General features: G+C 50.9%; 1 protein-coding gene across 18 annotated transcripts in view; it reads left to right on the top strand.

The window, feature by feature from the left end:
• arfgef3 (ARFGEF family member 3) overlaps positions 1-23,330 on the top strand; it is a 37,926-nt gene that overhangs the window by 12,883 nt on the left and 1,713 nt on the right. For 10 of the 18 annotated variants that reach the window (XR_009769487.1, XR_009769486.1, XM_061690728.1 and 7 more), the window contains 21 exons: positions 231-369; positions 1,861-2,181; positions 3,144-3,295; positions 4,252-4,397; positions 4,465-4,644; positions 5,331-5,472; positions 5,548-5,670; positions 5,967-6,070; positions 6,918-7,062; positions 7,129-7,257; positions 9,695-9,871; positions 10,733-10,847; positions 10,923-11,025; positions 14,964-15,095; positions 16,507-16,637; positions 17,751-17,759; positions 17,856-17,934; positions 18,368-18,507; positions 18,766-18,937; positions 19,008-19,109; positions 22,389-22,735. Coding sequence is in view for 15 of the 18 variants with exons in the window: in XM_061690728.1 (XP_061546712.1) it covers positions 231-369; positions 1,861-2,181; positions 3,144-3,295; positions 4,252-4,397; positions 4,465-4,644; positions 5,331-5,472; positions 5,548-5,670; positions 5,967-6,070; positions 6,918-7,062; positions 7,129-7,257; positions 9,695-9,871; positions 10,733-10,847; positions 10,923-11,025; positions 14,964-15,095; positions 16,507-16,637; positions 17,751-17,759; positions 17,856-17,934; positions 18,368-18,507; positions 18,766-18,937; positions 19,008-19,109; positions 22,389-22,735 (3,088 nt within the window). In the remaining 3 variants the exon portion in view is untranslated. Of the gene's footprint in view, positions 1-230; positions 370-1,860; positions 2,182-3,143; positions 3,296-4,251; positions 4,398-4,464; positions 4,645-5,330; positions 5,473-5,547; positions 5,671-5,966; positions 6,071-6,917; positions 7,063-7,128; positions 7,258-9,694; positions 9,872-10,732; positions 10,848-10,922; positions 11,026-14,963; positions 15,096-16,506; positions 16,638-17,750; positions 17,760-17,855; positions 17,935-18,367; positions 18,508-18,765; positions 18,938-19,007; positions 19,133-22,388; positions 23,238-23,330 lie in introns of those variants that run through there. The other 8 variants (XM_061690733.1, XM_061690732.1, XR_009769488.1 and 5 more) reach the window with 7 other exon arrangements.

The raw sequence follows: 23,330 nt of genomic DNA, 5'->3' as shown, positions 1-23,330 counted from the left end.
AAACGATCTTAGATGAATATGTCCCGCGGGAGGCCAGTAGCCGAGCACGGATAGATGTCCCTGAATTTTCGGGATATCGATGAATACGTCGATGTCGCGGCTGAGTCGTTTCCCTTCGATTAGGAATAACGAACGGAGCGGGCGTCCACGGATGTTTTTCAAGAAACTCTGTTGGCCGCCCAGTCAGCTACGACGACTTCACGTGCGCGCGCGCGTGTGTGTGTTTGTAGTCAAGCAGCGTCTGGAGCAGATGTCGCGCCCGCACGGCGTCCGCCTGCACACCGCGCACGTGCTGTGCATGGACGCCATCTTGAACGTGGCGTTGGAGATGGGCAGTCACAACCGCGACTGCTGGACGCACGTCTTCAGGTGGGCGTCGAACGCAGAGTCGCGTGTGTGTGTGTACGTGTGTCAGGGTGCGCACGCACGCACACACACACACACACACACACAAGGTCTACACACTTTTGCAGACTCACACACACATACATCCACACACTCATGCGCACACAGATACACACACAAAAATTGCTCACAATCACACACACTGTATAGTCATGTACAAACACACACAGGCACGTGCACACAAAGCGATAGATGACACGCTCTATTTTGATCCATCCATCCATCCATTTTCTGTCGCGCTTCTCCTCACGCGGGTCGCGGGCGTGCCGGAGCCTATCCCAGCTGTCATCGGGCAGGAGGCGGGGTACGCCCTCAACTGGTTGCCAGCCAATCGCAGGGCACATAGGAACAAACAACCATTCGCACTCACAGTCACGCCTACGGGCAATTTAGAGTCTCCAATTCATGCATGTTTTTGGGATGTGGGAGGAAAGCGGAGTGCCCGGAGAAAACACGCAAACTCCGCACAGGCGGGGCCGGGGATCGAACCCGGGTCCTCAGAACTGTGAGGCTGACGCTCTAACCGGTCGGCCACCGTGCCGCCTCTATTTTGATCCATTTTTCAAAATTGAAATGAATTGAGCCGTCACGGTGTTACCTTGACTTATGAGATTTTTCAGTGACGAGCTGTCGCTTGGTCTGTGTTTTTGTTGTTGTTGTGTTGCGAGGCAAAATTTGAGTTCCAAGCGAGCTTCAAAAGAAACGCCGACGGTAGTGTGATGCCCTGGCCCGCGGGCAAGGAGAGCCACCGTCGCGGATTGACTTCAACATTTACTGAACAGTCAAACACACAAACTCGTGAGGAGCTGCTGTCGCCCGCAACTCGCAAACCGAAGCTCACACGCAGACTAACCCGAACCGCTTGTCGGCGAGCCAGCCTTCTGGCTGGTCCAAACTTTACAAAAGCGCTTCTTTTATTTACATTCTCTTTCATTACGTTTTTCTACAATACAGTGCAATTTTGTGGTCAAAACGTGTGACAAAACAAATTTGGGGTGTTTTTGGGAGGCCCGACCGATATGGATTTTCTTTTTTGATACCGATTCCAAAATCTGGCAGGATAAAATTCTGATAACCAATTAATCGGCCGAATCATCTAAACTAAAACGTATATGTATTATTGTACTGTTGTTTGATTGAATGTCATTGTCTTTTGTTGTAATGTGTTCATGTGGGGGGGAAAAAGAAATCGTCCGTTTAATCGGTCGGGCCGAAGTCTTCGGGTTGGCGAGGACAGATGAATTTGTATTGCTTTTCAATTGGGTAAATTAAGTTATGAACATATAAAACTCGTAGGTCAAGAAAACACGAATGAAATAAAAATGAAATGATTAAATTCATTTTTTAAAATTTGATCATTTATGGTTTATTGTATTATTATCACGAATGAAGCAATTATGTAATGTGTGTGTGTGTGTGTGTGTGTGTGTGTGTGTGTGTGCGCGCGCGCGTCAGGGTGAGCGAGTACGTCAGCTCTCTGGAGCACGCCCACTTCGGCGACCCGTCGTCTCACGCCCCGCCGCCGCCCGCCTTCGCCCGGCGCCGCCAGCGGGAGGCGCCCGCGGGCCGGGTCCCGGAGCCCGCCGGCGAGGCCCGAGTCGAAGCCGACGCCCCGGATCCCGGCCCGACTCCGCCCCTCACGCCGCCGCCGACCGTCCGGGAGCTTCTCGTTCAGGGCGGCAGAGGTGGGCGCGGTCTGGACCTGAAAGGCGGAAGCCTGATGACCGGGTCCGGAGCGGCCAAGGCCGTATGCGCGCTGTCTACGCAGGCTGACAGGTGACGATTAACCCGATCCCTAAAATTCTTTGATTCTTTTAATTGCCAATTAAGTTGACTGTCAAGCTTAACATCAAACAAAGAGAATTACACACTGTGACGGCAACGATGTCAGTTCTAGTCTTGTTGGAGCTCAGTGCGGCTTTGATACAGGAGATCGCAACATACTGCCGAACAGGTCGGAAACGTGGCTAGGACTCAACGGAACAGTCCTTCAATGGTTCTAGTCCTACCTGGAGGATAGGCTTGATTTCGTGACCCTTGGAAGTTTTGATTCCAATCAAATGGCAATGACATATGGGGTCCCTCAAGGGTCACTTCTTGGACCCCTGCTGTTCAGCTTGTATATGCTACCCTCGGGTCGAATTCTTCATAACCTTCCTGTTGTCTACCATAGCTATGCAGAAGACACGCAGTTATATCTAGCAGTGTCTCCAGATGGCTACAGTTCAGGTGAGAAGAAAAGAGGATTATCCATCCATCCCTCCAGTTTCTGTAGCGCTTCTCCTCACAAGGGTCGCCGGCATGCCGGAGCCTATCCCAGCTACCTTCGGGCGAGAGGCTGCTGCCGCTTGGGCTCCTTTCCGAGATGACGGAAGAAGCGACGCTTTTGTGTCACGGGACAAATTGAACTCGTGCGTCGAGGTCGCGGCGCCACCTTTAGTTCGAATCGACGGAGATGCGAGTCGAACGCCGAAGGTCGTTGCGTATTCCCGCGCGTCGTCGAACGCTCGAGCTAGCCGCTAACACGAAACGACGGCTCGGACGACATCGCGCAAATCTTGCCATTGCTTCTTCCACCTCGTCGACTCTTGCTGCTTTTATGGCGGAGACCCGAACAAGTCCGTGATGTGACGTCTTCCAACTTGTCTTGACACCTTTTCTTTCTTGCAGCAGCACTTGACGACCAAACCAAGTTAACGGTGCGTTTTCCGTTTTTCGGCCCCCGGTCTTGTTTTCAGGTTGTTTGAAGAAGCGTCCGTCGAGCTCAACCTGGCATCTCTGGTGGCCTTCCTGCAGCAGCTCAGGAAAGCGTCTCAGCGCCAACTCTTCCACGCCGTCGCCGACACGGGAGACTATTCGCTCGCCACGCCGGGTACACGCGCACAAACACGTACGCCGTGTACAAGTTGTAAGTTAGCCATTTAACGCGAGGACATTTGAGTCCGAACCATTTCTCCGTGGAGCTGCTAGTTTGCAAAAGCGCAGTCAGTGTTGGCAACAATTTGGTCGCAATATTTGAAGCCGTTTGAGTAACAACGTTTGGAAAAAGCGACTCCAGGACAAACTTGACTCGACGCAACGAGCGGAATTGTTTTCACGTTGTTTTGCATATGACGAGAGAGGAGTCGGCGGAAGGCCATCGCGCTGCCCATTTGGAAACGTGCGGACCCGAGGTCGGCGCTTCCCAGCCGCCAGTGTTGGCGAAGTTCATTTTCGATGCCAGCGCGTTCAAAGTTGGGTCCGCGGTTCCGAAGTTCACTGTTCCAAAAAGGAACTCGTTCGTCGTTGTCGGTATGTGGCTGAGTGTTTATTCCCGTCCCCCGTTGTTGCCACCCATTCAGTCCGCACGAGGAGCCAGCTGCAACTCGGTCTTTTTTTTTTTCAAACGAGGAATTGAAACAAAAACCGGACTTTTGTCCTTAACGTGCAAAGAAACAACAACACGCAACGCGACATTCCTTGCTGCATATCGATATTGGCGATATGAACGAAATATTTCATCTCGTCTATTCTTCTACTACAAAACAAAATAAGTTCCATATCGTGACAGTGTTGGAGTTTGAACTGAAGCTTTCTGATACAAATAATAATTTTCCTCGCCGTCAATTTTTACAATGATGCGCCGTATTACAGAAGAACCACATTCGCTCCCATTTACGCCGTGTCCCCGAACGGCGGCCAAATCCGCCGACCTGCGAAGGCTCGTATTTTCAGCGACCGGACGGGGTTAGAAAAATGTCGACAGCTCGTTCGGTCACGGAAGAAATCAAAGGAGGCGTTTTCTATCAGCGACGGGAAAATCTCCACGGCGGGTTTTTGGGTTTGAAGTATTGCGTGGCGTCGCAGGAGAAGCCAAGTCGACGTGGGCGCGTCGGAGCTCGCTGCACCTTTTCCGCTTGGGCGAGGCCACGCTGAGGATCGTCCGGAACGACGACAGGCCGCTGCTGCACAAGATGAGGGCCTGGAGCGTGGTGGCGCCGCACCTGGTGGAGGTGGGCTACTGCGGCGCGGTGACGTTGCCCGTGCGCAAGGACGCCTTGAAACACGCGTACCCCGCAGGCGGCGTGCCACAAGGAGCGTCACGTGTCGCAGAAGGCGGTCTCCTTCATCCACGACGTCCTGACCGAGGTTCTGAGCGGGCGGACCGAGCCTCCTCACTTCCACTTCAACGAGGCGCTCTTCCGACCTTTCGAGCACATCATGCAGCTGGAACTCTGCGACGACGACGTCCAGGACCAGGTGACGCGACCGGCCGCTAACTTAGCGAACGACTTCGATCGTGGCCGAATACGACTTTCGAGGGCCGGGAGAACACATTTGAACATTTCTGCGTAAGTTTGTCATCAGATGTCGTCTGATCTTCATCGGAACCGCGAGAATAAATAGTCTGCTTGAATTGAACCCGCAAGAACAATGATATGGTTTCACATTTGGATTGAAAATAATGTCGAGGGATGAGGTGCAACGACAGCAAGCGTCCGTCTGCGGTCTTTGCTGCTCAAGGGTCAAGGGTCAAGCAGTACACTTACTTTTTCCTTCCTCCCTTTGCTGTGAATGGGAGCATGTTATTTTTTTTGGGGGGGGGGGGGGGGGGGGGTTATTGTTTAGTTTCAGCAGTTTGAACTGTTTCTTTTTGTGGTTGTATGAAGATCAGACCACATTTGATGACAAATGAATGAAGACATTCCAAAGGGTTCTCAGACCTTTCCCTCCCACTGGAAAACCTACTACGAAGCTAGCGACCTATTAAACAGGCTAGTTAACCTTCTAGCTGCCTGGTTGGCTTGCTTCTCAGCAGGCTAGTTTTTAAAAAAACAAAACAAAAAACAAAGGCAAACGGGAGAACGTGGCTGTTAGTCGGCAGACGAGTTACCAAGGATGCCAGGCGAATGCCGAGCGCCCGTTTGTTTGCCCTCGTCGTCCAGGTGGTGACGTCCATCGGCGAGCTGGTGGAGATGTGTTCTCCTCGCATCCTGTCCGGCTGGCGTCCGCTCTTCAGCGCCCTCAGGACCGCTCACGGCGCCAAGATGGAGGCCGGCGACTCCCCGCCGGGGGAATACCGCGCGGGTAGGTACGCGACGCCGGGCGGCGACGCGCTGACGGCGACGCGCTGACGCCGTGTCTGTGCGGCGTGGTCGGCAGGCGAGCGTCCCGCGCCCGTCTTTGACGTCTTCGAGGCGTTCGTCGGCACGGACGACGTCCAGGTGTTCGCCAACGCCGCCACGGACTACATCGTGTGCCTCATGAAGTTCGTCAAAGGCTTAGGTAGGTGGGGGGGCGGGGCGGGGCGGGGCGGGGCGTGCAGACGCGCCCGCCGACACAGAGACAGAAAGGCATACGTAGACACCCCGTTGACCGCCGAATTGCATGTCGACGTGTTGGATGTGGAAAAGCAGAGCGACGAGAAGGGATTCAAATTGGGCTTTGACCCGGGTGTCGCGTTTGGGGACGAGGCCAGCCCGTAACGTCGTGAACGTCGTGAACTGTGGCAAAGGCGACATCTGGAAGCAGCCGTCGCCGCTTCCAGATGCGCGCGTGTGACTCGCTTTGGTTTTCCTCAGGCGAGGTGGACTGCAAGGAGATGGACGACGGCGCGACGCCGTCGTCCCGCAGCTCCGTCGACCTCTGCCTGCCGGCGCTCGACTACCTGCGCAGATGCTCCCAGGTGAGCGGAACGCCTTCCCCCGTCGCAAACCTTTGCTTCGGGATTCCGCGCGGGATGCGCAAACCTCCGGTCGAGCCCGATGGACTTCAACGGCCGATCCCGAATGCACGCGAGCTTTCAGTCGCGCTGAAAATGCGTTTGCGGGTTTTTATGCAAGCGGCGCGCCGCGACCCAGCCGAATGACCGGCGAGTATAAAGCGTCAGATATTGTTTTGCGTCGATCCTTCGCTATGTTCGTCTCGTCTCATGTGCCCGAGGATGAAAAAAGTGAAGCTTGTGACCCAAATGTACGCTAATGACATGTACCTCGCCGCTACGTTCAAATGAGAAGTCCGCCGGATTCCTTTCCGATATCCGCAGTGGCGCTTTTACTCTCAGCCGCGTCCGCTCTCTTTGGCAACCCGCCTATTGCTCTTTTTCGGATGGTTTGAGAAATGTGATCAAGTACAATATATTGTATATACAGCATCAAATGCTTCGACAGGCGTCGGCGACGGTTCGGTGCGGTCCGGCGGGCCTGAGATGCATTTGTGTTTGTTTTCATGGAAAAGGCCAAGTAAGCGAGAGGAGAAAAATCCTGTGTCGCTCTTCACAAAACGCATGTCATGAAACTGACGGTAAAGACATTTTGCCATTAATAGTCTGAAAAATCTTACTTTCGAGGAGAAAGAAATGTGAGAAAGGGCATCTTCACGAGTCTTTAAAAGCGGGGCCGGAACGTTTGAATTGTTTAATCGGCCCGACGGTACGTGAAAGCACGATGACGATTATGCGAACTGACACGTATTGTTCGGCTGAGCGACTTCCGGCTTCCGCTCGCCGTCGGTCACGAGACTCCTCCCCTCAGCTGCTGGCCAACATCTACAAGATGCCGTCCAAGCCCGTGTTCCTGGGGGCGCGGCTCGCCAGCCTGCCCGCGAGGTCGCGCGAGCTGTCGGCGGGCAGCGAGGACGCGCTGGACGGCGTACTGCGGGACTTTGACGACGGCACGGGTGAGCCCGGCGGGCGGGCGGGCGGGCGCCCTGGGCCGCCTGCTGACGTGTGGCGCCGTCCCTCAGGTCTGATCCAGGTGTGGATTCTTCTTCTGGAGCAGCTGACGGCCGCCGTGTCCGACTGCCCCCGCCGGCATCAGCCGCCCACCCTGGAGTTGCTCTTCGTCCTGCTGCGAGAGATCGCCGTCGTGCCAGGTGACCTTTTTTTCGCTGAGATTTTCCCGCCTCAACTTGAGACGCGGTTAAGGTTTTTAGGGGTTGAACCCACGAGTCCGCTAGTTGCTAGTCGACTCGACGAATACGAACCTGTGAGGATCAGGATTGTCCGCCTCTGCCTCAATTTGGGACTAGTTGACGAGCGACTATGCGACCATCGGCTCGTCGGCTGTTGACTCCACACGTCGGTCGTCGACTGAACTAATACGCATTTGTTTTACAAACGTGAATGATCAGGATGATACCACTAGTCGCTAGTCAACCCGCGGCTCGTCTAGTCCAGGGCTGGATGTTGACGCTGGTCCGCTACCTCGTTTTACATGACAACTGTGAATTGTCAACACATCTGGACTGCTGGTGAGCACGCTAGCTCGCCCGCACCTCCAGTGCCCTCCAAACGTAACAATTCCTTTGTTTCTGTTGTATACTGAAGACATTCGGCCGTCGGATCAAAAAAGGAATACGAGACAAAAGTTCAGAATTCCAGCGTTTATTTCTTGGTATTTACATCGAGCTAGATGTGTTAAACAACTCAGGACGCAGCACCTTTTGTTTGAAGGCACCCACTTTTCAAGTGAGCAAAGGTATTGGAACACACATGATTCAATGAACTTAAAGGGAATAACATTTACTATTTGTTGGCATAACCCTTATTGCAATTTCTACATCAAGCCTGCGACCCATTGACTTCACCAGACTGTTGTATTCTTCATTTGAAATGCTTTTCCAGGCCTTTTTCAGTTCTTGTTTCTTTCTGGGGGTTTCTTCCTTCAGTCTCCTCTTCAGGAGGTCAAATGCATGCTCTATTGGGTTACGGTCCGGTGATTGACTTGGCCAGTCTAAGCCCTTCCGCTCTTTCCCCTCTGATGAAGTCCTTTGTTGTGTTGGCAGTGTGTTTTGGGTCATCGTTTCGTTGCATGATGAAGCTTCTCCCGATGAGTTTGGATAAATGTTTCTGTAAATTGGCAGACAAAATGATTTTGTAGACTCGAGAATTCATTTTGCCGCTACCATCGTGAGTGTCAACATCAATAAAGACTAATGAGCCCGTTCCAGAAGCATCCGTGCAAGCCCAAGCCATGCCATGACCTCCGCCGTGCTTCACAGATGAGCTTGTGTGTTTCGGATCATAAGCAGATCCTTTCTTTCTCCATCACTTTGGTCGAGGTTCATCTTGGTCTCATCAGTCCAAAAAACTTTGTTCCCAAAACGTTTGGGGCTCATCTCTGTACTTTTTTGTAAAATCCAATCTGGCCTTCCGATTCTTTTTGCCGATGAGTGGTTTGCATCTTGCGGTATGTCCTGTACATTTCTTCTCTCCAAGTCTCCTTCGAACAGCGGTTTGTGATACCTTCCCCCCTGCCCTGTTGAGGTTGGCAGTGATGTCACTGACTGTTGTTTTTGGGTGTTTCTTCACAGCTCTCACAATGTTTCTGTCATCAACTGCCGTCGATACCCTCGGCCGACCTGTTCGATGTCTGTCGCTCGGTACGCCAGTCGTTTCTCCCAAATTAAACCATTTTTACCTCTGAATGAAACCGTTCTCGATTGGTTCAAACCCTTCCCACTTCAAACTGTTCAGCTCATTGGGGACAGCTCATATATCATTTCCCGTAGTGTAAAAGGGTTTCGTTCCAAATCATTCTATATTTCATTTTGCATTTCGGCAATCACAAAATTGCCCGATCTAGTTATAAAATACTTGTTTGAGTATTTAGATGCATTTGATTGTTCTTGAACATTTTCTTTTCTTCAATCATACACAATATGATATGACAATATACAACGAAATTGTGTACAGTTAGTTAACAGCAAGGGTCATCGACTTTGTCACGATTGATTGTGGCCCCGCACGTTTGAACATGAACATTGAAGCCTCTTGGTTTACATTACCCTGCAATTGGTCGGCGAGCGGTCCGGACCGGTCTCGCCCGATCGGGCGCCGGCGCGCCCTCAAGACCCCCGTCAGGAGGAGAAGTACGACAGAAAATGGATGGATGCTTTTCATCATGTCAAATGTCCTCATGCACCCTCTTACACTTCAGTGCAGTGTTGACTTTTCTTTTTCTTTTTTTTTTTTTTTTTTTTTCCAACCATTCATTTTTTAGGGGGGTGTAACTTGAAGTTTTTTTTTGGGGGGGGGATAACTTTAAGACTAAAGTGCTTTCATTCGAATATATTTCCTCGCTTTCTTTTTGTTGGGTACTTGTGGACAGCCCCGGCCGTCATGCGGCGACACTTTCAGGGAGTCCGCCGTCTCACAAGGCGGCCGCGAGGCGCGAGGCGCGCCGTCTGCCTTCGTCCAGCCGCTGCCCGCGGAAAGCGGCGACTCTGCGGTTTTGGGGGAAATCTGTAAAGATTTGCAAAGGGTGTCGTTCTAATCGTCGTCTTTTGCTGTGATTTCCTTGTCTGGCAGGTCCGGGCTTCGCGATTTTCGCCGTGGTGCGGCTGCTGCTTCCTGACATGTCGCTGTGGCTGCAGCGTAGCCACGGCGACCACGCCTACTGGGACGCGGCCGCCGCCAACTTCAAACACGCCGTCGGCCTCTGCTGCGAGCTGGTGGTGGAGCACGTCGACGCCTTCACGCACGCAGGTGACGCGCGCCCCCCGATGTTCCTCGATGCTGCGGTCCAAGTCCAGGGGTGCCTCGAGATAAGAGTTTCATTGGTTCCACGACCGTGGACTTATCTCGTAGCGCCCGTATCTCAAAGCATATTTCCCCATTTGAATGAATGGAAATGCAGTTAATCCGTTCCAGTCGCAATATATTGGAAAATCTAGTCATAATACAAGGTCATTTCAAGATATAACTGTTTTTTATGAATCGTAACCAAGCCAAAAGTGTCATTGGCGTGCCTGCACCTTTACATGCGGCCCCCGCATGTAAAGGTGCCAAACATGGCCACATCATGGCCACGCCCACACTCGGAGTGGCCCCTAGATTCATTTAAAAACAAATATTGAAATCAATTTCCTCTGCCGTAACAGAGCAGTTTTAAGTTGTAAAAACACTTTTCGCCACGAGATAGCAGACACGGCTGACTATAGCGCCAGAGCAAGAGTTGCCACGCCGTGATGAAAATCGGCGGGAAGAAGAAAGCCAAAAGCTGCGCTAAGAGAAAAGTCCAGCAAGAAACCCAAAAATTGGGGCCCACGCCGCCATTGAAGTCGGCCGTCCCTGTTCTAGCCCGACAGCGCTTCGGGGCCGGTCGGGCCCGGAATCGGTGCTGCGCGAATGTCTTCAGCCGCAACTGCTCGACATGCGCGCGACAACTCGCCGGTTTGAGGGCGAAAAGGGGAACCGTGTCGCACAAAGCAGTCTCGCCTTTCTGTTTCCGCCCGTCATTCTTGTTTTGTTTGGCGTCACTTCCGACGTGTCACGGCCTCTCCCGTCGTATCGTATCATGGCTCCGAATGATTACGAACGTAGCTCGAATGTTGTGTTGCGCGTCAGATGGAGCTTGCGAGTTTTGGATCGACGTGATGTTGAAGGAGCTCTTCAGGCTGTTGGTGTCGTGCGTGTCGCAACCGGCTGAGGCCGTCTCCAGAGTGGGATGCTCCTGCATCAGGTACGCACACGCACACGTCTGTAACGTGTGTGTAACACACGTGGCGTTGACGCGATGGTGGCGTGTCGGCCGCAGGTACGTGCTGGTGTCGGGGGGTCCGGTGTTCACGGAGGAAATGTGGAGGTTGGCCTGTTGTGCCCTGCGGGACGCCTTCTCCGCTACCTTACAGCCTGTCAAGGTACACACACACACACACACACATACAGGCAACTACACACACAGGCAAGTACATACACACTACCAGCTTCATGAAAAGGGTGTGAGTTTCACAATTGACACGTTGCCCTTGAAACTGCCAATTACAAGTGCATAAATGATCCCGACGACTCATAAAAGCCTTGACGCTCTTGTCTTTACACAATTGTCATAAAGCTAAAGACATGCAATAGTTTCAACGCGTTGCAAATTCGTACACATTCATATCTCAGAAATAACAGCATTTATGTTGCTGTTTGCTATTGTGTGAATGCAAAATGGCCGCCTCATCCTGGCGCTTCAGCGCACAGATCCCCCTGGTGTATTGCAACAACTTAGCGACGGTAAAGACAACCGGAGTGAAAAAGGACTGTTTCGAAAAGAAGCCAAAAACCAAACTGTTTGTATACTAAGATGCGATTTCTGTTAGTTTTCATGGAAAAGACAAATGAACTCATTCACTGCCAGCCTTCCCAGTTAACGTGGATATTTGACCTCTAAAGCCGTCAATGGCAGCGAATGATATCAACGGAAAAATGTCATGAGCATCTTCACAAAACATGTCGCAAACCATGACACTTCATTTGCGACACCTAAAGGTGAAGACATTTTAGCATTAAACGTTTGACAAATATCACTTAAATGCTTTTTCTTTGATACAATGATGACCTTTTGATGGATACAGAGCTGACAAATGTTACAGAACATCCGTATTATGTAACAGAAATCACTCGCGCGGATATTGGCGGAGAAAGAAATCCAGTGTCCGACATCACCAGCAGCCTATGGCGCTGTGTCCGGCCACCGTGACGAAAATGTCCTCAATGAATTTGAAATAAACACTATATTGTTAAAAAAAAAAAAAAAAAGAGAAGAAAAAAAGCTGCTCGGGGGCACGCTATTGTATGACGTGGCAGCCGGGAGGCGCAATTTGCCTTTGCGTCCGGTGTCAGCGCATTGTAAGTCACTGATCGCCGCCCCCGCGGTAGCGAATAAGCTACGCTTGTTAGCATGCTTCTTACACGCCCCGTTGACGTTATCGCGAATGGAAGGCCGAGGAAAAGATGGAGAAGGATGATGCTAATTGCTAAGCTGTTGTGTGATGAAGTCGCAAAACAGCCAAAGAAGTCATTTGGTGATACGCTACTCTTGCCACGTCGGTCGGGCCGGAACCGACTTTGAAGAAGAAAATAGCAGGCTGCTTGATAAGTGTTTCAAGAGGACAAATTAATGATGAATGTCACTGGAGACGTCAGCTGAGAAAACGGGGTCAGGTTAGAACAGGGGTGGGCAAGTTACGGACAGCGGGCCACATCCGACCCGTTGGATCATTTCAATCCGGCCCGCCAAAGATTGATGCTAAATCGCCCAAATCAGCAAAAGCACGACTCCGTTCATTTGACCTTATCCTGTAATGCCGAGTGGTTCCACCAGGTAGCGCAGTAGGTACAGTGATGCATTGACTTGACTTTGGCTCTTCTGTTTTTACTCTGCTCATGCTCTGAACCCTTCTCCATCCATGAGTGGGCCGAAGAAAAGTCGACAGCGAGCGCCGAGTGTTTCATATAGAACGGACTACTAAATACTTTGTCACAGAAGTCCGATCAAAAGCTGTATGTTAGTACTACTGTCATTTGTCAAGAAACCGTCGAGGAATATAACATCGGCCCTCGCGTTTCCACCGAGCGTGCCGATTACGCGAACAGCCGATCGACGCAGGAACCGACGGCTGCGGCTCGGCGGTTAGAATCGAGCTTGCGGGCTCGGCCGAACACCTTTATCTGACAAACTGCCGTCCGGGATTCAGTCACGCAAGACCCTGAACCGGCGCCACGGGAGCTGCAGATGGAACTGATTGACGTCCAAGGCGATACCGTCTTAAGAGAGAAGTTCAACTCCCAAACCGGATGAATTTGATGCTTCATTAAGCGCGGACAAATGTGCAGAAATCCGGAAAATGTCACGGAGGATGCTGGTGGCGTTTGGCTCGACGTGTGCGTGAGCAGACTTTCAGTGCGATGGCCGCCAACAAAACATCCTGCAGATCCCCGCTGAGTGATGAACACCTGAGAATTGCCACAAGCAAACTAACGCCACACTTTGAGGCACCGGCAAAAAAAAAGGTGATCGACAAAACAACACCGTTCCCGTTAAAAGTATTAACGCTACAATGCCCTTTTGTTGGTTTAATATTTTGATATGTAAGCATCTGGTCCTGGCTCGGCCCGCCTGTCAAATTTCCAAAGTCACTGTGGTCCCTGAGCCGAAACGTTTGCCCACCCCTGGTTTATGAATAATACATATTTGTAATATACGATAAGAGAGCCTTAATTAGTCCCATAATGGGGAAATGTCCATCATTTCAGGAGCAACATAGCATGCAAGCAAAGACATCTGCACAAGAAGTGTATTGCACAAAATAGAAAGCAAAACTATTGTCCAATTCACTGCAGCAGCAATGTTATTTGTTTGTTTGCAAAATAGAGTGTTGAGTTATCATTGACTTTGGAGATCAGATGATTTTTTTTTTGAACCAAGGCTGAAAACAGAATTGGTGCTGGCGAATTGATCCACAGACGGATCGTTCGGCCGACGGCACGTGAAAATCTCATCGGCTTTGATTCAGGCCGCAACTCCGTCCGCCGTTACGAGGCTGATGTCGTAAAAACATTCGAATGACAAATATTAAAGCCATCGTTTAACGATCACGATTATAGAGTCATGATGATGACGATGATGTGCAATTGAACAGTTTGCAGAATCATTTTTATCCTATTACATCATAACGGTCCCACGCTAACGTTCTTGACAACATTTTGAAAACATGGAAATTCTGACCAATTGAATTTCTACAGGTTGGCAGCTCCGTGGATAACAACTGCCAATAATTCAAATGAATTGATTTGGAAAAGGAAATTCAGTGGGCCACGTCTTTCCCGTTATTGCTCAAACGATATGAGAATGACCCTGAACCAGCCATTAATAACGTTTGCATAACCTGCAAAATTGTTTCGAGTGACCCTCATAATGCGAAAAACGAGGCAGCGCGGTACCGTAATCCCTCGCAATATCGCTGCGCTGCGCACGTTGCAGATTGATTTACGGATTTTCTTGATTTTAACAGGTCCGTGTAGTGCGGCTCGTCACCTGCTCATCGCCGATACAGTTAGCGTTATTAGCGAAGTGATTTGAATGTGGCAGCAATGACTCACATCGTCTTTTGGGCTCTTATTCTGAGCAGAAAAAGTAAGCTTATTGAATCAGCTCAACTCTTTACATTTGTAAGTCACCAAATTGCCCGAGGAAGCAAAAAGAACACGACCGGAAAGCCGCAAGCCGCAGTCAGAGTTCCAGGAAATTCACAAATGCCAACTTTAGCCCGATGAATAGCTAATGCACACGCTCGTAATAAGATCGACGGGAACGAAATCCAAGTAAAGAGCGACGTTGAGCTTGATTTTCTGCAACTACAGTACTGTCGTTACAAAACCTCCAATGGTTTCCCAAAATGCTTTCCGTTGAAGACTGTACGTTGCCAGGACCGTCCGTGTGCGGTACGGTGCAAATGCTTAAGGTGGGAAATCGCCTGTTAACACCACGACCGCACGGGCTGCTGTTCACGTCGCTAAAGCAGAGCACAAAGGTGCGCGCTTGCGCAGTGTGCGTGGATGGTGACCTCAAGTGGACAAATAAAACATCTGGACCTCAATAAAGTATCACATATTAGCATTGGATTGCATATATCAAACTTCTAAATGTAGATAATAAATAATTGCTCACTACTTTGTGGAGTTAATTTATTGCGGTGGTTTCTGGAAGGTCACCTCTGCAAGAACGAGGCTTTACTGACCTTCACATGTAATGTGTGTGTGTGTGTGTGTGTGTGTGTGTGTGTGTGCGCGTGTGCATGTGCACGCGTAGAAGCTGGTGTCGTGTTTCCAGAGCGGTTCCGACAGTTTCTCCGGCGACGCGTGCGAAGTGAAGGTGGCCGCTCCCTCCCCGTCTGCGTCGGCCGAGGCGGAGTCCTGGCGGATCCGAGCCATGGCGCAGCAGGTCACTCGCGCAAAGCAACGCGACGACAACGTCACCGGACCGGACCGCTCGTCAAGTCGTCGCGCGACCGTTACTGTTGTTGCGCCCGTTGTTCTCTCCCCCCCAAATCCTATTTTTTTTCCTCTCTCTCTCTCTCCCTCTCCCGACCCGGCGCAACCCAAACGGCCGAAGCGGACGCTCACCCCGCAGAGCCGGAAGTCGGTTCTGGAACGGGTTCCTCGGCTCGCTTTCGTCGCCAAGCGCTTGTTCACGTGGTGGCGTTCACTTGGTTTTGCAATATGGCCCATTTTCATATCATTTGATCAATAACGGTAAAGACGCATAAGAAAAACAAACTCCCATTTGGCCCTTTTTTTTTTTTTTTTATCTGGGTAATGCCTCCCGCGTTGAAACAGCCACGCTTCAAGTCCTATTTTCCAAAGGAATCGATGATTTCAAATTTCAGGCAATCCTCAGTGACGGCGGCGGACCACTGAAGTACACTTCTTGGATAACGGGAAAGACAAACGTGCGTAACACGAAAGACATAAAACGGCTCGATAAAAATGCTGCGAGTTGCCCAATTTGCACGTGTCGCCCTGCAAACTGCGGATACTAGTGCAGAAATGATCCCAGCTACTCGCTTATCACCTTTCGATGGACAACAACTGCCAAGAATTCAAATATGAATCGATTTTCTAAAGGAAATTCAGGGGGCCGCGTCCTTCCCGTTATTGATCAAATGACTGCCCGCGTCAGTCTTCCGTCCCGTCGACCGGCACCTAACCCTGACCTAACTATTTACTCATTAGTGTCTCTCTCAATCTTGAGGCGACAAAATGCCGCACGACTCCCGCAGAGCGAGTGAGGACTTTCGCCGCGCTTCTCCGTTGACGGTTGAGAGACTTGAAATCGGTTCATAATGTGGGAAAATAACAGACCAAAAGTAGCCATTTGTGACAAATAGGAAATTGACCATATTTGGACATCGGCCGGTCCCCCCCCCCCCCCCGGCAGCGACGATATCGGTCGCGCGTATGCGGAGCTCGATGTCTAAAGTGCATCGAGTTAAGTTCTGTTGGGAATGCGCGCGACACAAAACAAATTGAGCTGGCGCCGCTTAAATGTACGGCGGCAGACGTCAGCGACGCCGCGGGTGAGCCCGGCCGATTTCACAGCACCGCTGTCGAAGGCCTTTTTTGTTCCGACCGCAAATCACATCTTTCGTCTTTCTGCATCTATCTTTGCCGGCGACCAGTAGTGACACACGCCAGACGGCGGAGGGTGCAAAGCGCCCGCGGGCCGCTCACGCTTTGGTCGCCGGTTGGCCTGCTGTGAACATTTCTTGTCATGTCAACTATAATATATAATTAACGCTGGCGTAGTGCGACATCACTGATCTATGCTGTGTGTGCGCGTGCGCGCGTGCCAGGTGTTCACGTTGGACAGTCAATGTTCGCCGAAGACGCCGAACCTGAAGGACGGTTTGGAGCACGCCCCGTCGTGTCTTCTGATCATGGAGCCGCCGCACGACCGCCACGCCAACGGGCACGCTCGCACCAGGTGATGCGCACGCACGCACGTTTGTGCTAGTTCACAGGTGTCAAACTCCAGATCATCACCGTTGGCTTTTTTCATTTTCATGTTTCCCGCCAATTGTTTTTTTGTTGTTGTTTTAAATGACACATTTTCTTTTAACAAACCCAACAAAAATGAAACAATTGGACTGCGGCCTCGAGGTACGAGTTGAATTTGTTCCGTGGCCGTGCTTGTAACTCAAAATACTCAATCAAATAAAAAGAACTTTTTCTCTGTCACACTGCATCAATGGAATGGCCATTGCGCTGCTCCTGGTGATGTGCCTGCCTTGGCCACCGGGGGCGCTACAACACAGACTGACCGATCCTATCATTTGATCAACAACAGTAAGGAGCCACTGACTTTACCTTTTGCAAATCAATAATTTGACCGATACGGGTATTTGAGTTATTGGCACTCGTTATGCGTAATGGCGAACAAAAAGTCGTATCTCTTCAAACCGAATGAGAAAAAGTCTTTTCCGTTAGGTGTGCGAAATGAAGTTTGATGATTTTCAACCTGTTTTCTGAAGATGCTACTGAGCTTTTTGGATTTTCTCATATTGCTCGATTGGCCTTTTCCGTGAAAGCGAACCCAAATGCACCTTTTTGTCCCAAGGGTTCCTTTTTTGTGTGCGCTGCATTTACAAATGTCACTCAAGCCGTCTCCTGATGTTGTCGCAATCCACCTGAGGCTTTGCGTTTGAAGGACGATCGATCGCTCACACGATTTGATGTAAGTCGGAGTAAAAGTGCGGCCGTTGCGACATGGGAGACCTTTACAAAAAGAAAACTGAGGCAGCATCAAGAAATTGCTGAATGCTAATTGTATTTTCCAAGTCTCTTTACCGTCGTCGATCAAATATGAAAGGTCTCAAGTACGGCACGAACATTAGCGCGTTGTTGACGACTTTTTGTGAAGCGAGTTGCGTTCGGTGCCGCCACAGCGCGCTCGTGTAGGGGCAAACTCGTACGTCGAGGCGCCGCCGCACGATGATAAGGAGTTTGACAGCCGCCACCGCTCGCCATCTTCATCTTCGAGTCCGATCGGACTCAACTGTCTCAATATTTGCCTTTTTCTTCTGCTGCCTGCTTTTAGGAAGGTTGGGTAAGATTGTCTTTTTCTGCCACGAAACAAGCTTCAAGCTTCAAGCGCGAGCGCGTCCTCATCGTGCTGTATATTTGCGTGTCGGCTTGTTTTCAGTATTCCGTTCCGTAACGTGGTGGTGAGCCTGCTGTCGCATCAAGTTCTTCTCCAGAACCTCTCTCGCATCTTACTGGAGGTACCCGACCCGGCTGGAATTTTTGGAAATGCCCGTTCGCGTTCTGATACGCGGTCGAATAAACGTCCGATAACCGATTAATCGGCCGAGTCGTTTCAAAAATATAGAACGACTAAAGTAACTTCTTTTTTGGTCCCTTAGCACGTACAACAATAAAAACAGAACGTGTGACTGCTGGAAAATACGTTTCCCTTTCGTATTCCTTTCAATTCACCGCAGAGCGACAAATCGGCAAAGCTCAGCCAATTTATTTGCATTTTACATACGTTGTGATGTGTTAAATTGTTAAATTGTTAAAAAAAAAAAAAAAAAAACAATAACCAATGGCGATATTTTGAAAGGGGCTAATAGCGGCCGATTAATGGGTCGGGCGCTACACTCCGCAGCACGCGTACGCTATGAATTGATCGATTGACCGGTTGATTGATCGAAGGAGTTCGTCAAGCAGACCGACGGCCAGGGGAGGGCGACGCCCGTGACCTCTGAACCCACGCGTCCGGCGGCGGGCTTCCTGCGCTACGTGTCCACGGCCAACCTGTCAATCATCCTGGACCTGCTGCTGGACTCGTACAGGTGGGCGGGCCACGGGGGCGCTAGCGGCGTGCGACGTGACGCGTCCCGCGCCGCTTTACGTGGGACTTGCGCCGTGTTGTACGTTTGATGCGCTTCTTGCGACTTTGGACCGAGACGGCCTGCGACGTGCGTTTCCGGAGATGTGTTGCCCGTGACTCGTTTTGACGTGACTCGTCGCTCTATCGCGACGTCCGTCTGATGTTTTCCTTGTAACGTGTTACTTTTGACGTCTCGCATGCGACGTGTTGTGACGCGCAGGACGGCGCGCGACTTCGACACGCGTCCGGGTCTGAAGTACCTGCTGATGAAGGTGTCGGGCGTTTGCGTCGCGGCCAATTTGTACCGCCAGGCGGCCGTGAGCTTCGACCTTTACGCGCAGGCGCTGCTCGGCGCCATCTCGAGTCAGGCCGACGCCGTGACGGCCCAGCAGGTACCGCCGCTTTTACTCGTCGGCCCCGCCGCCTCCTCTGTTCCGTGAACACGCTCGACCTTCGCGGCAGGTCAAGACGATTCTCTACGAGGCGGACGACGGGAGCTCGGAATCTTGCGGTCCCGGATCGGCGTCTTCGGAGGACGAAGACATCTTTGAGGAGACGGCGCAGGTGACGTGCGCAAGCACACTCGCGTACGTGTGGACTCGACCCCGGCCTCGCCCGTTTAGGAACCTTTTCTCTCAAGCGTAACTACATTGGCGGAACGTGTGTGTATTTTCGTGCGCTTTGTGTGTAGTCGGCTGCGCTTCAGGCGTCCTGCTGCTCGCCGCCAGGATTCTTCTGGCGAACGCAAAAAAGGATTCCGTAGCATCGTGGCGTCGACTGCAGATTCGCTTCTTTACGTAACGAACGACCCAAGGGCCACTTAACGTTGTGCAAGATATATACCTTTTCCAGAAATATCCAACTTTTTTTCTTTTAGGTACAACGTTTTGAAAATATGACTTTTTTTAGAAAATGTACGGCCTTTTTTACACGACCTTTCGAAAGTTTTCAGCTTTTCCTCCGAAATATTTCGACCAGGGGTCAGCAGCCCTTGTGACATGGAGTTTGAAATTCTTCTCAACGAGTTGTAGCGTATACTGGCGTCATTTATTGAAGAAATACATTTGTCCAAGCAGCGACGCCTGCGTTGCTTCCGGTTTAGCGGGATTTGACGCTTGACGTTATGAATCAAGCTATTTAGTCTCGCAGATGGCACCGGGTCACTTTCGATTTATTTTATAAAATGTAGGAAGAAGCGACGAAAAACCTCTCTCAGTCTCCGAATCTAAAGGTTGCTGCTACATGTTATGCAATACGAGTCCCAGATGACAGAGGTTTCCTTATTAAACCCAAAATGTTATCGGATATTTATTCCTCTACCAGGGCTCTATTAGGAAACCCACAGAGTCTAACTACAGGAAGAGAATAACACTGCAGGTAACGACCAGGGAAGATGGGACCGTGCGCTGCTGGACTAAAGTCGAAAACGTGAGCGTTTCACACGTTCGGTCCGAACGAGAGCGAGAGCGAGAGCAAAGTTGGGATTTGGTGTGAAGCTAGTCATTTCCCCGAAATGATTAGGCGCTACAAATATTGTACATGCCAGCAACGCTTGTTGTGCTGCACGGTCGGTCGGTGGGGATGGTCTTCCTCCGGACGTCTCAGGAGGAAAACGAAGCAGCTTTGGTGGAAGAGAGATGATAAATAATGAAAACGATAACAAAAGAGGCGGAAGAAGAAAAAAGAAAAGGAAGTTGTTGGGACAATAGGACCGTCTCGCTCCCTGCCGGTTTTCGGGATCCGCTAGCAAGTTCGGAGAAGTCACGTATCAGAATCCGAATCCGAATCCGAATCATCTTTATTTGCCGAGTATGTCCAAAAAACCCACAAGGAATTCGTCTCCGGTCGTCGGAGCCGCTCGAGTACGACAACAGACGGTCGATTGGCAGAGACCGCTTTGGAGACAGAAAGACCTCGACGAAAAAACAAAACAGTCACTGAGCAGTAAAGGGTTGCTCGTTATCTGGTAAAGCCGGTAAAAAAGCCGGTCTTTTTTGACAATGGTGCAAAAAGATGCAGAGTCCTCTAGCACTTAGAGCAGTTCGAATGATATTGCAATAGTATATAGTATATATAGAGTATATTGCAATAGTCCGGCGCAATGCGCATTGTGCAAAGGGCGCCGAGAAGTGACGAGCGGTGCGCTGGTACCTCAGCGGCAACCCTTCCGGACGATCCACGGAGGCTCGGAAGCCGGATCTCGAGCCGCGGGTCGCCCGAAGCAAAAACCAAGAGAAGAGAGAGAGAGAGAGAAAGGGAGGCGGAGGTCAGAGGTTAAATACCTCGGAGGCGTGTCCGAGGGGACGGAGGACTGGACCTAGTCTACAATTTTGCCATAAAAGTGGTGTAAAAATCATATCTTAACATAAAACACTCCCAACTTTGTACTCTTGCTCAGATCAAGCATATAGGATGATTGTTTAAACTTGAGTCTTGGCGACTCAACTGCTGATGGTTCAATCGCATTTCATGCTGTTTGGGCTTCCAATCAAGCGCTCTCAGTCGAGAAGTGTCCCTTTCACATACGGCGGATTGTTCCAAATGGTTCCGCAAATGCAGGTCCAAATGATAACAGTTTCAAGACATTTTATAGGTTTGAAAGAAGTGAGAATAGTCCTTTGTTGAATTTGCAGCATTAGGTGGCCATCTACTGAAATCAAAAACATCACAAGTCAAATGACATTTGACAGATTTGAAAGCAGCTTCACAATTCTTACATCAGTTTCTGCTTGAGTTTCTTGGCAGGATGTCAGAAGAGTCATGTGAACTGCCTCCTACCCTCATAAATCTTTTGCTTGAGGATGCTCCAAAGGTTCTCAATAGGGTTGAGGTCAGGGGAGGATTGGGGCCACATGACACAGAGGGATTCCTTGCAGCATGAGATGATTTTGTTGCACGACGGAGGAAAGCGGTGAGTCCGAAACGCATTTTCACGCCGTCGCCGCTCTCTCATCGTGACTCTCACCCAAAACGCGACTCGCCACTTCCTTGTTGGCCGTCCACCAACCGTCCGCTAGTCCGTCCGTCTGGACCGTCCGGGATTACGCGGCACGCGTCGGTGAACCGGCTCACGCCGCTTGGAATCCATCTGCCTCTTTGGCCGTTCTGGGCGTCAAAGGAGAGAAACTCTTGTTGTGGCCCCAATCCTCGCCTCACCTCAGACTTGTTGACAACCTTTGGAGCATCCTCAAGGAAAAGATCTGTGAGGGTGGGAAGCAGTTGACAGCCAAACAGTAGCTCAGGGAGGCTCGTCGGACGTCCTCCAAGGAAATTCAAGCAGGAACGTTCAAAATTCTCCCAATTGCGCATAAGGCCAAAACGTTCAAATGGAACGTGACGCGTTGAGATGTTTTTGTTTGAACTAGCTTAGGATTTCAGGAAAGATGTCCTCCGAATGCAACTAATGACTACTTTTAGCTTCTTACAACCTATAAAATGTCTTGAAACTCTGTTGTGTGGAATAGTTTGAAACGCTGCATTTTAGGTTTTGTATCGTTCTCCCAAAATTCTGTTTTGGTTTCGGTTTGTTTGTCCAAAAACAGTCCAGTTATGCTCTCACGGTTGATAACTTGAAAAGTATGCTGGCTGTCGTTTGTGTTGACGAGTTAGGAAAAAATCATTTGGAACGCGGTGTAGTTGCTTGGCAACAAGACAGGGCTTTTTGCTGCCACCGTGCGGCATCATGGGGCATTTCAGCGAGCACAAAAACAGGCCGGTTGAGTTTTGCAGCAGAGAACGCGATCGCTTCAAAACAAAAGGGGGATTTGTGAGTAGAAGAGAGGACCACCGCACGTGACTTAGTTTGGGAACTAATGCCCCTCCTGTGTCCCGATGCGCACGTAGGTGAGCCCGCCGCGCGCTCGCGACAAGCGGCATCAGTGGCGAGCCGTCACGGCGTCGGCGGGCGGCGGCGCGTCGGACTGGGCGTGGCTGGTGAAGCGTCTTCACAAGTTGAGCGCGGACGTGTGCGCCAGCTACGTCCAGATGCATCGAGACCTGGAGGAGGACGGCGCCGCCGCGCCGCGCTCACGAGGAGGAGACCGCCGCGCCTTCTTCCTGACGCTCTTGCCGTCAGAGTCGTCCACGCCCACGTCGGCGGGGGGCGACACGCCCTCGGAGGAATGCGGGGGCGTGTGTCACGAGGCCCGCGCGCCGCCGGGGGACACGCCCGCCCAGAGTCCGGGATTCAGGTAAGGCTTCGCGGTCCTGTGAGACGAGCCGATGTCACGTGTGCGGAGGTTTTCCTGGCTCAAATTGAAGCACGAGTGGAAAATATGACCGTACTCATTGCCGCGGGTTCTTTATCCTCTGCGAAGAACCATTCAAATGAGCGCCGTACCGATGAGCCCGCGAGTTCAGACGAGCGGTAAATCCTTCTGATGCTGCCCCCAGGTGGCCGAGGCGTGCACACCAGAAGGAGCGGCGAGCAACTGATGCAGTGTGACAAAAAGTTTCATTCTTTAAAAAAAAAAAGGCCCAGTTGGGTCATTTTTGTGTTTCGTTTTGGTTGAAGATTAGTCCTGAAAACGTGAGAACATTTCAGTCCAGTATTGTTGAGCTACAGCATTTAACTGTTTTTCACCGTCTCAGCTGTTCAAGTTGACGCAACCGAGGAAAAGATGCGCGATAAGTACCCAGCGCCCTTATTCCATGCGGTGGCCATCGGGCGTCATTGCCGCTTCCTTAGTCATCGTACGTTCTAGCACAACAGCGTGCGGTTAGCCGTCAAACTTTGTTTACAACTCGAAATCTCCCTGTTTGTGTTTGCGAATGGTTGTTTGTTTC

The sequence above is a fragment of the Phycodurus eques genome, chromosome 11 (genome assembly GCF_024500275.1).
Source record: "Phycodurus eques isolate BA_2022a chromosome 11, UOR_Pequ_1.1, whole genome shotgun sequence".
Taxonomy (NCBI): domain Eukaryota; kingdom Metazoa; phylum Chordata; class Actinopteri; order Syngnathiformes; family Syngnathidae; genus Phycodurus; species Phycodurus eques.
This window is presented reverse-complemented; position numbering and strand designations above follow the sequence as displayed.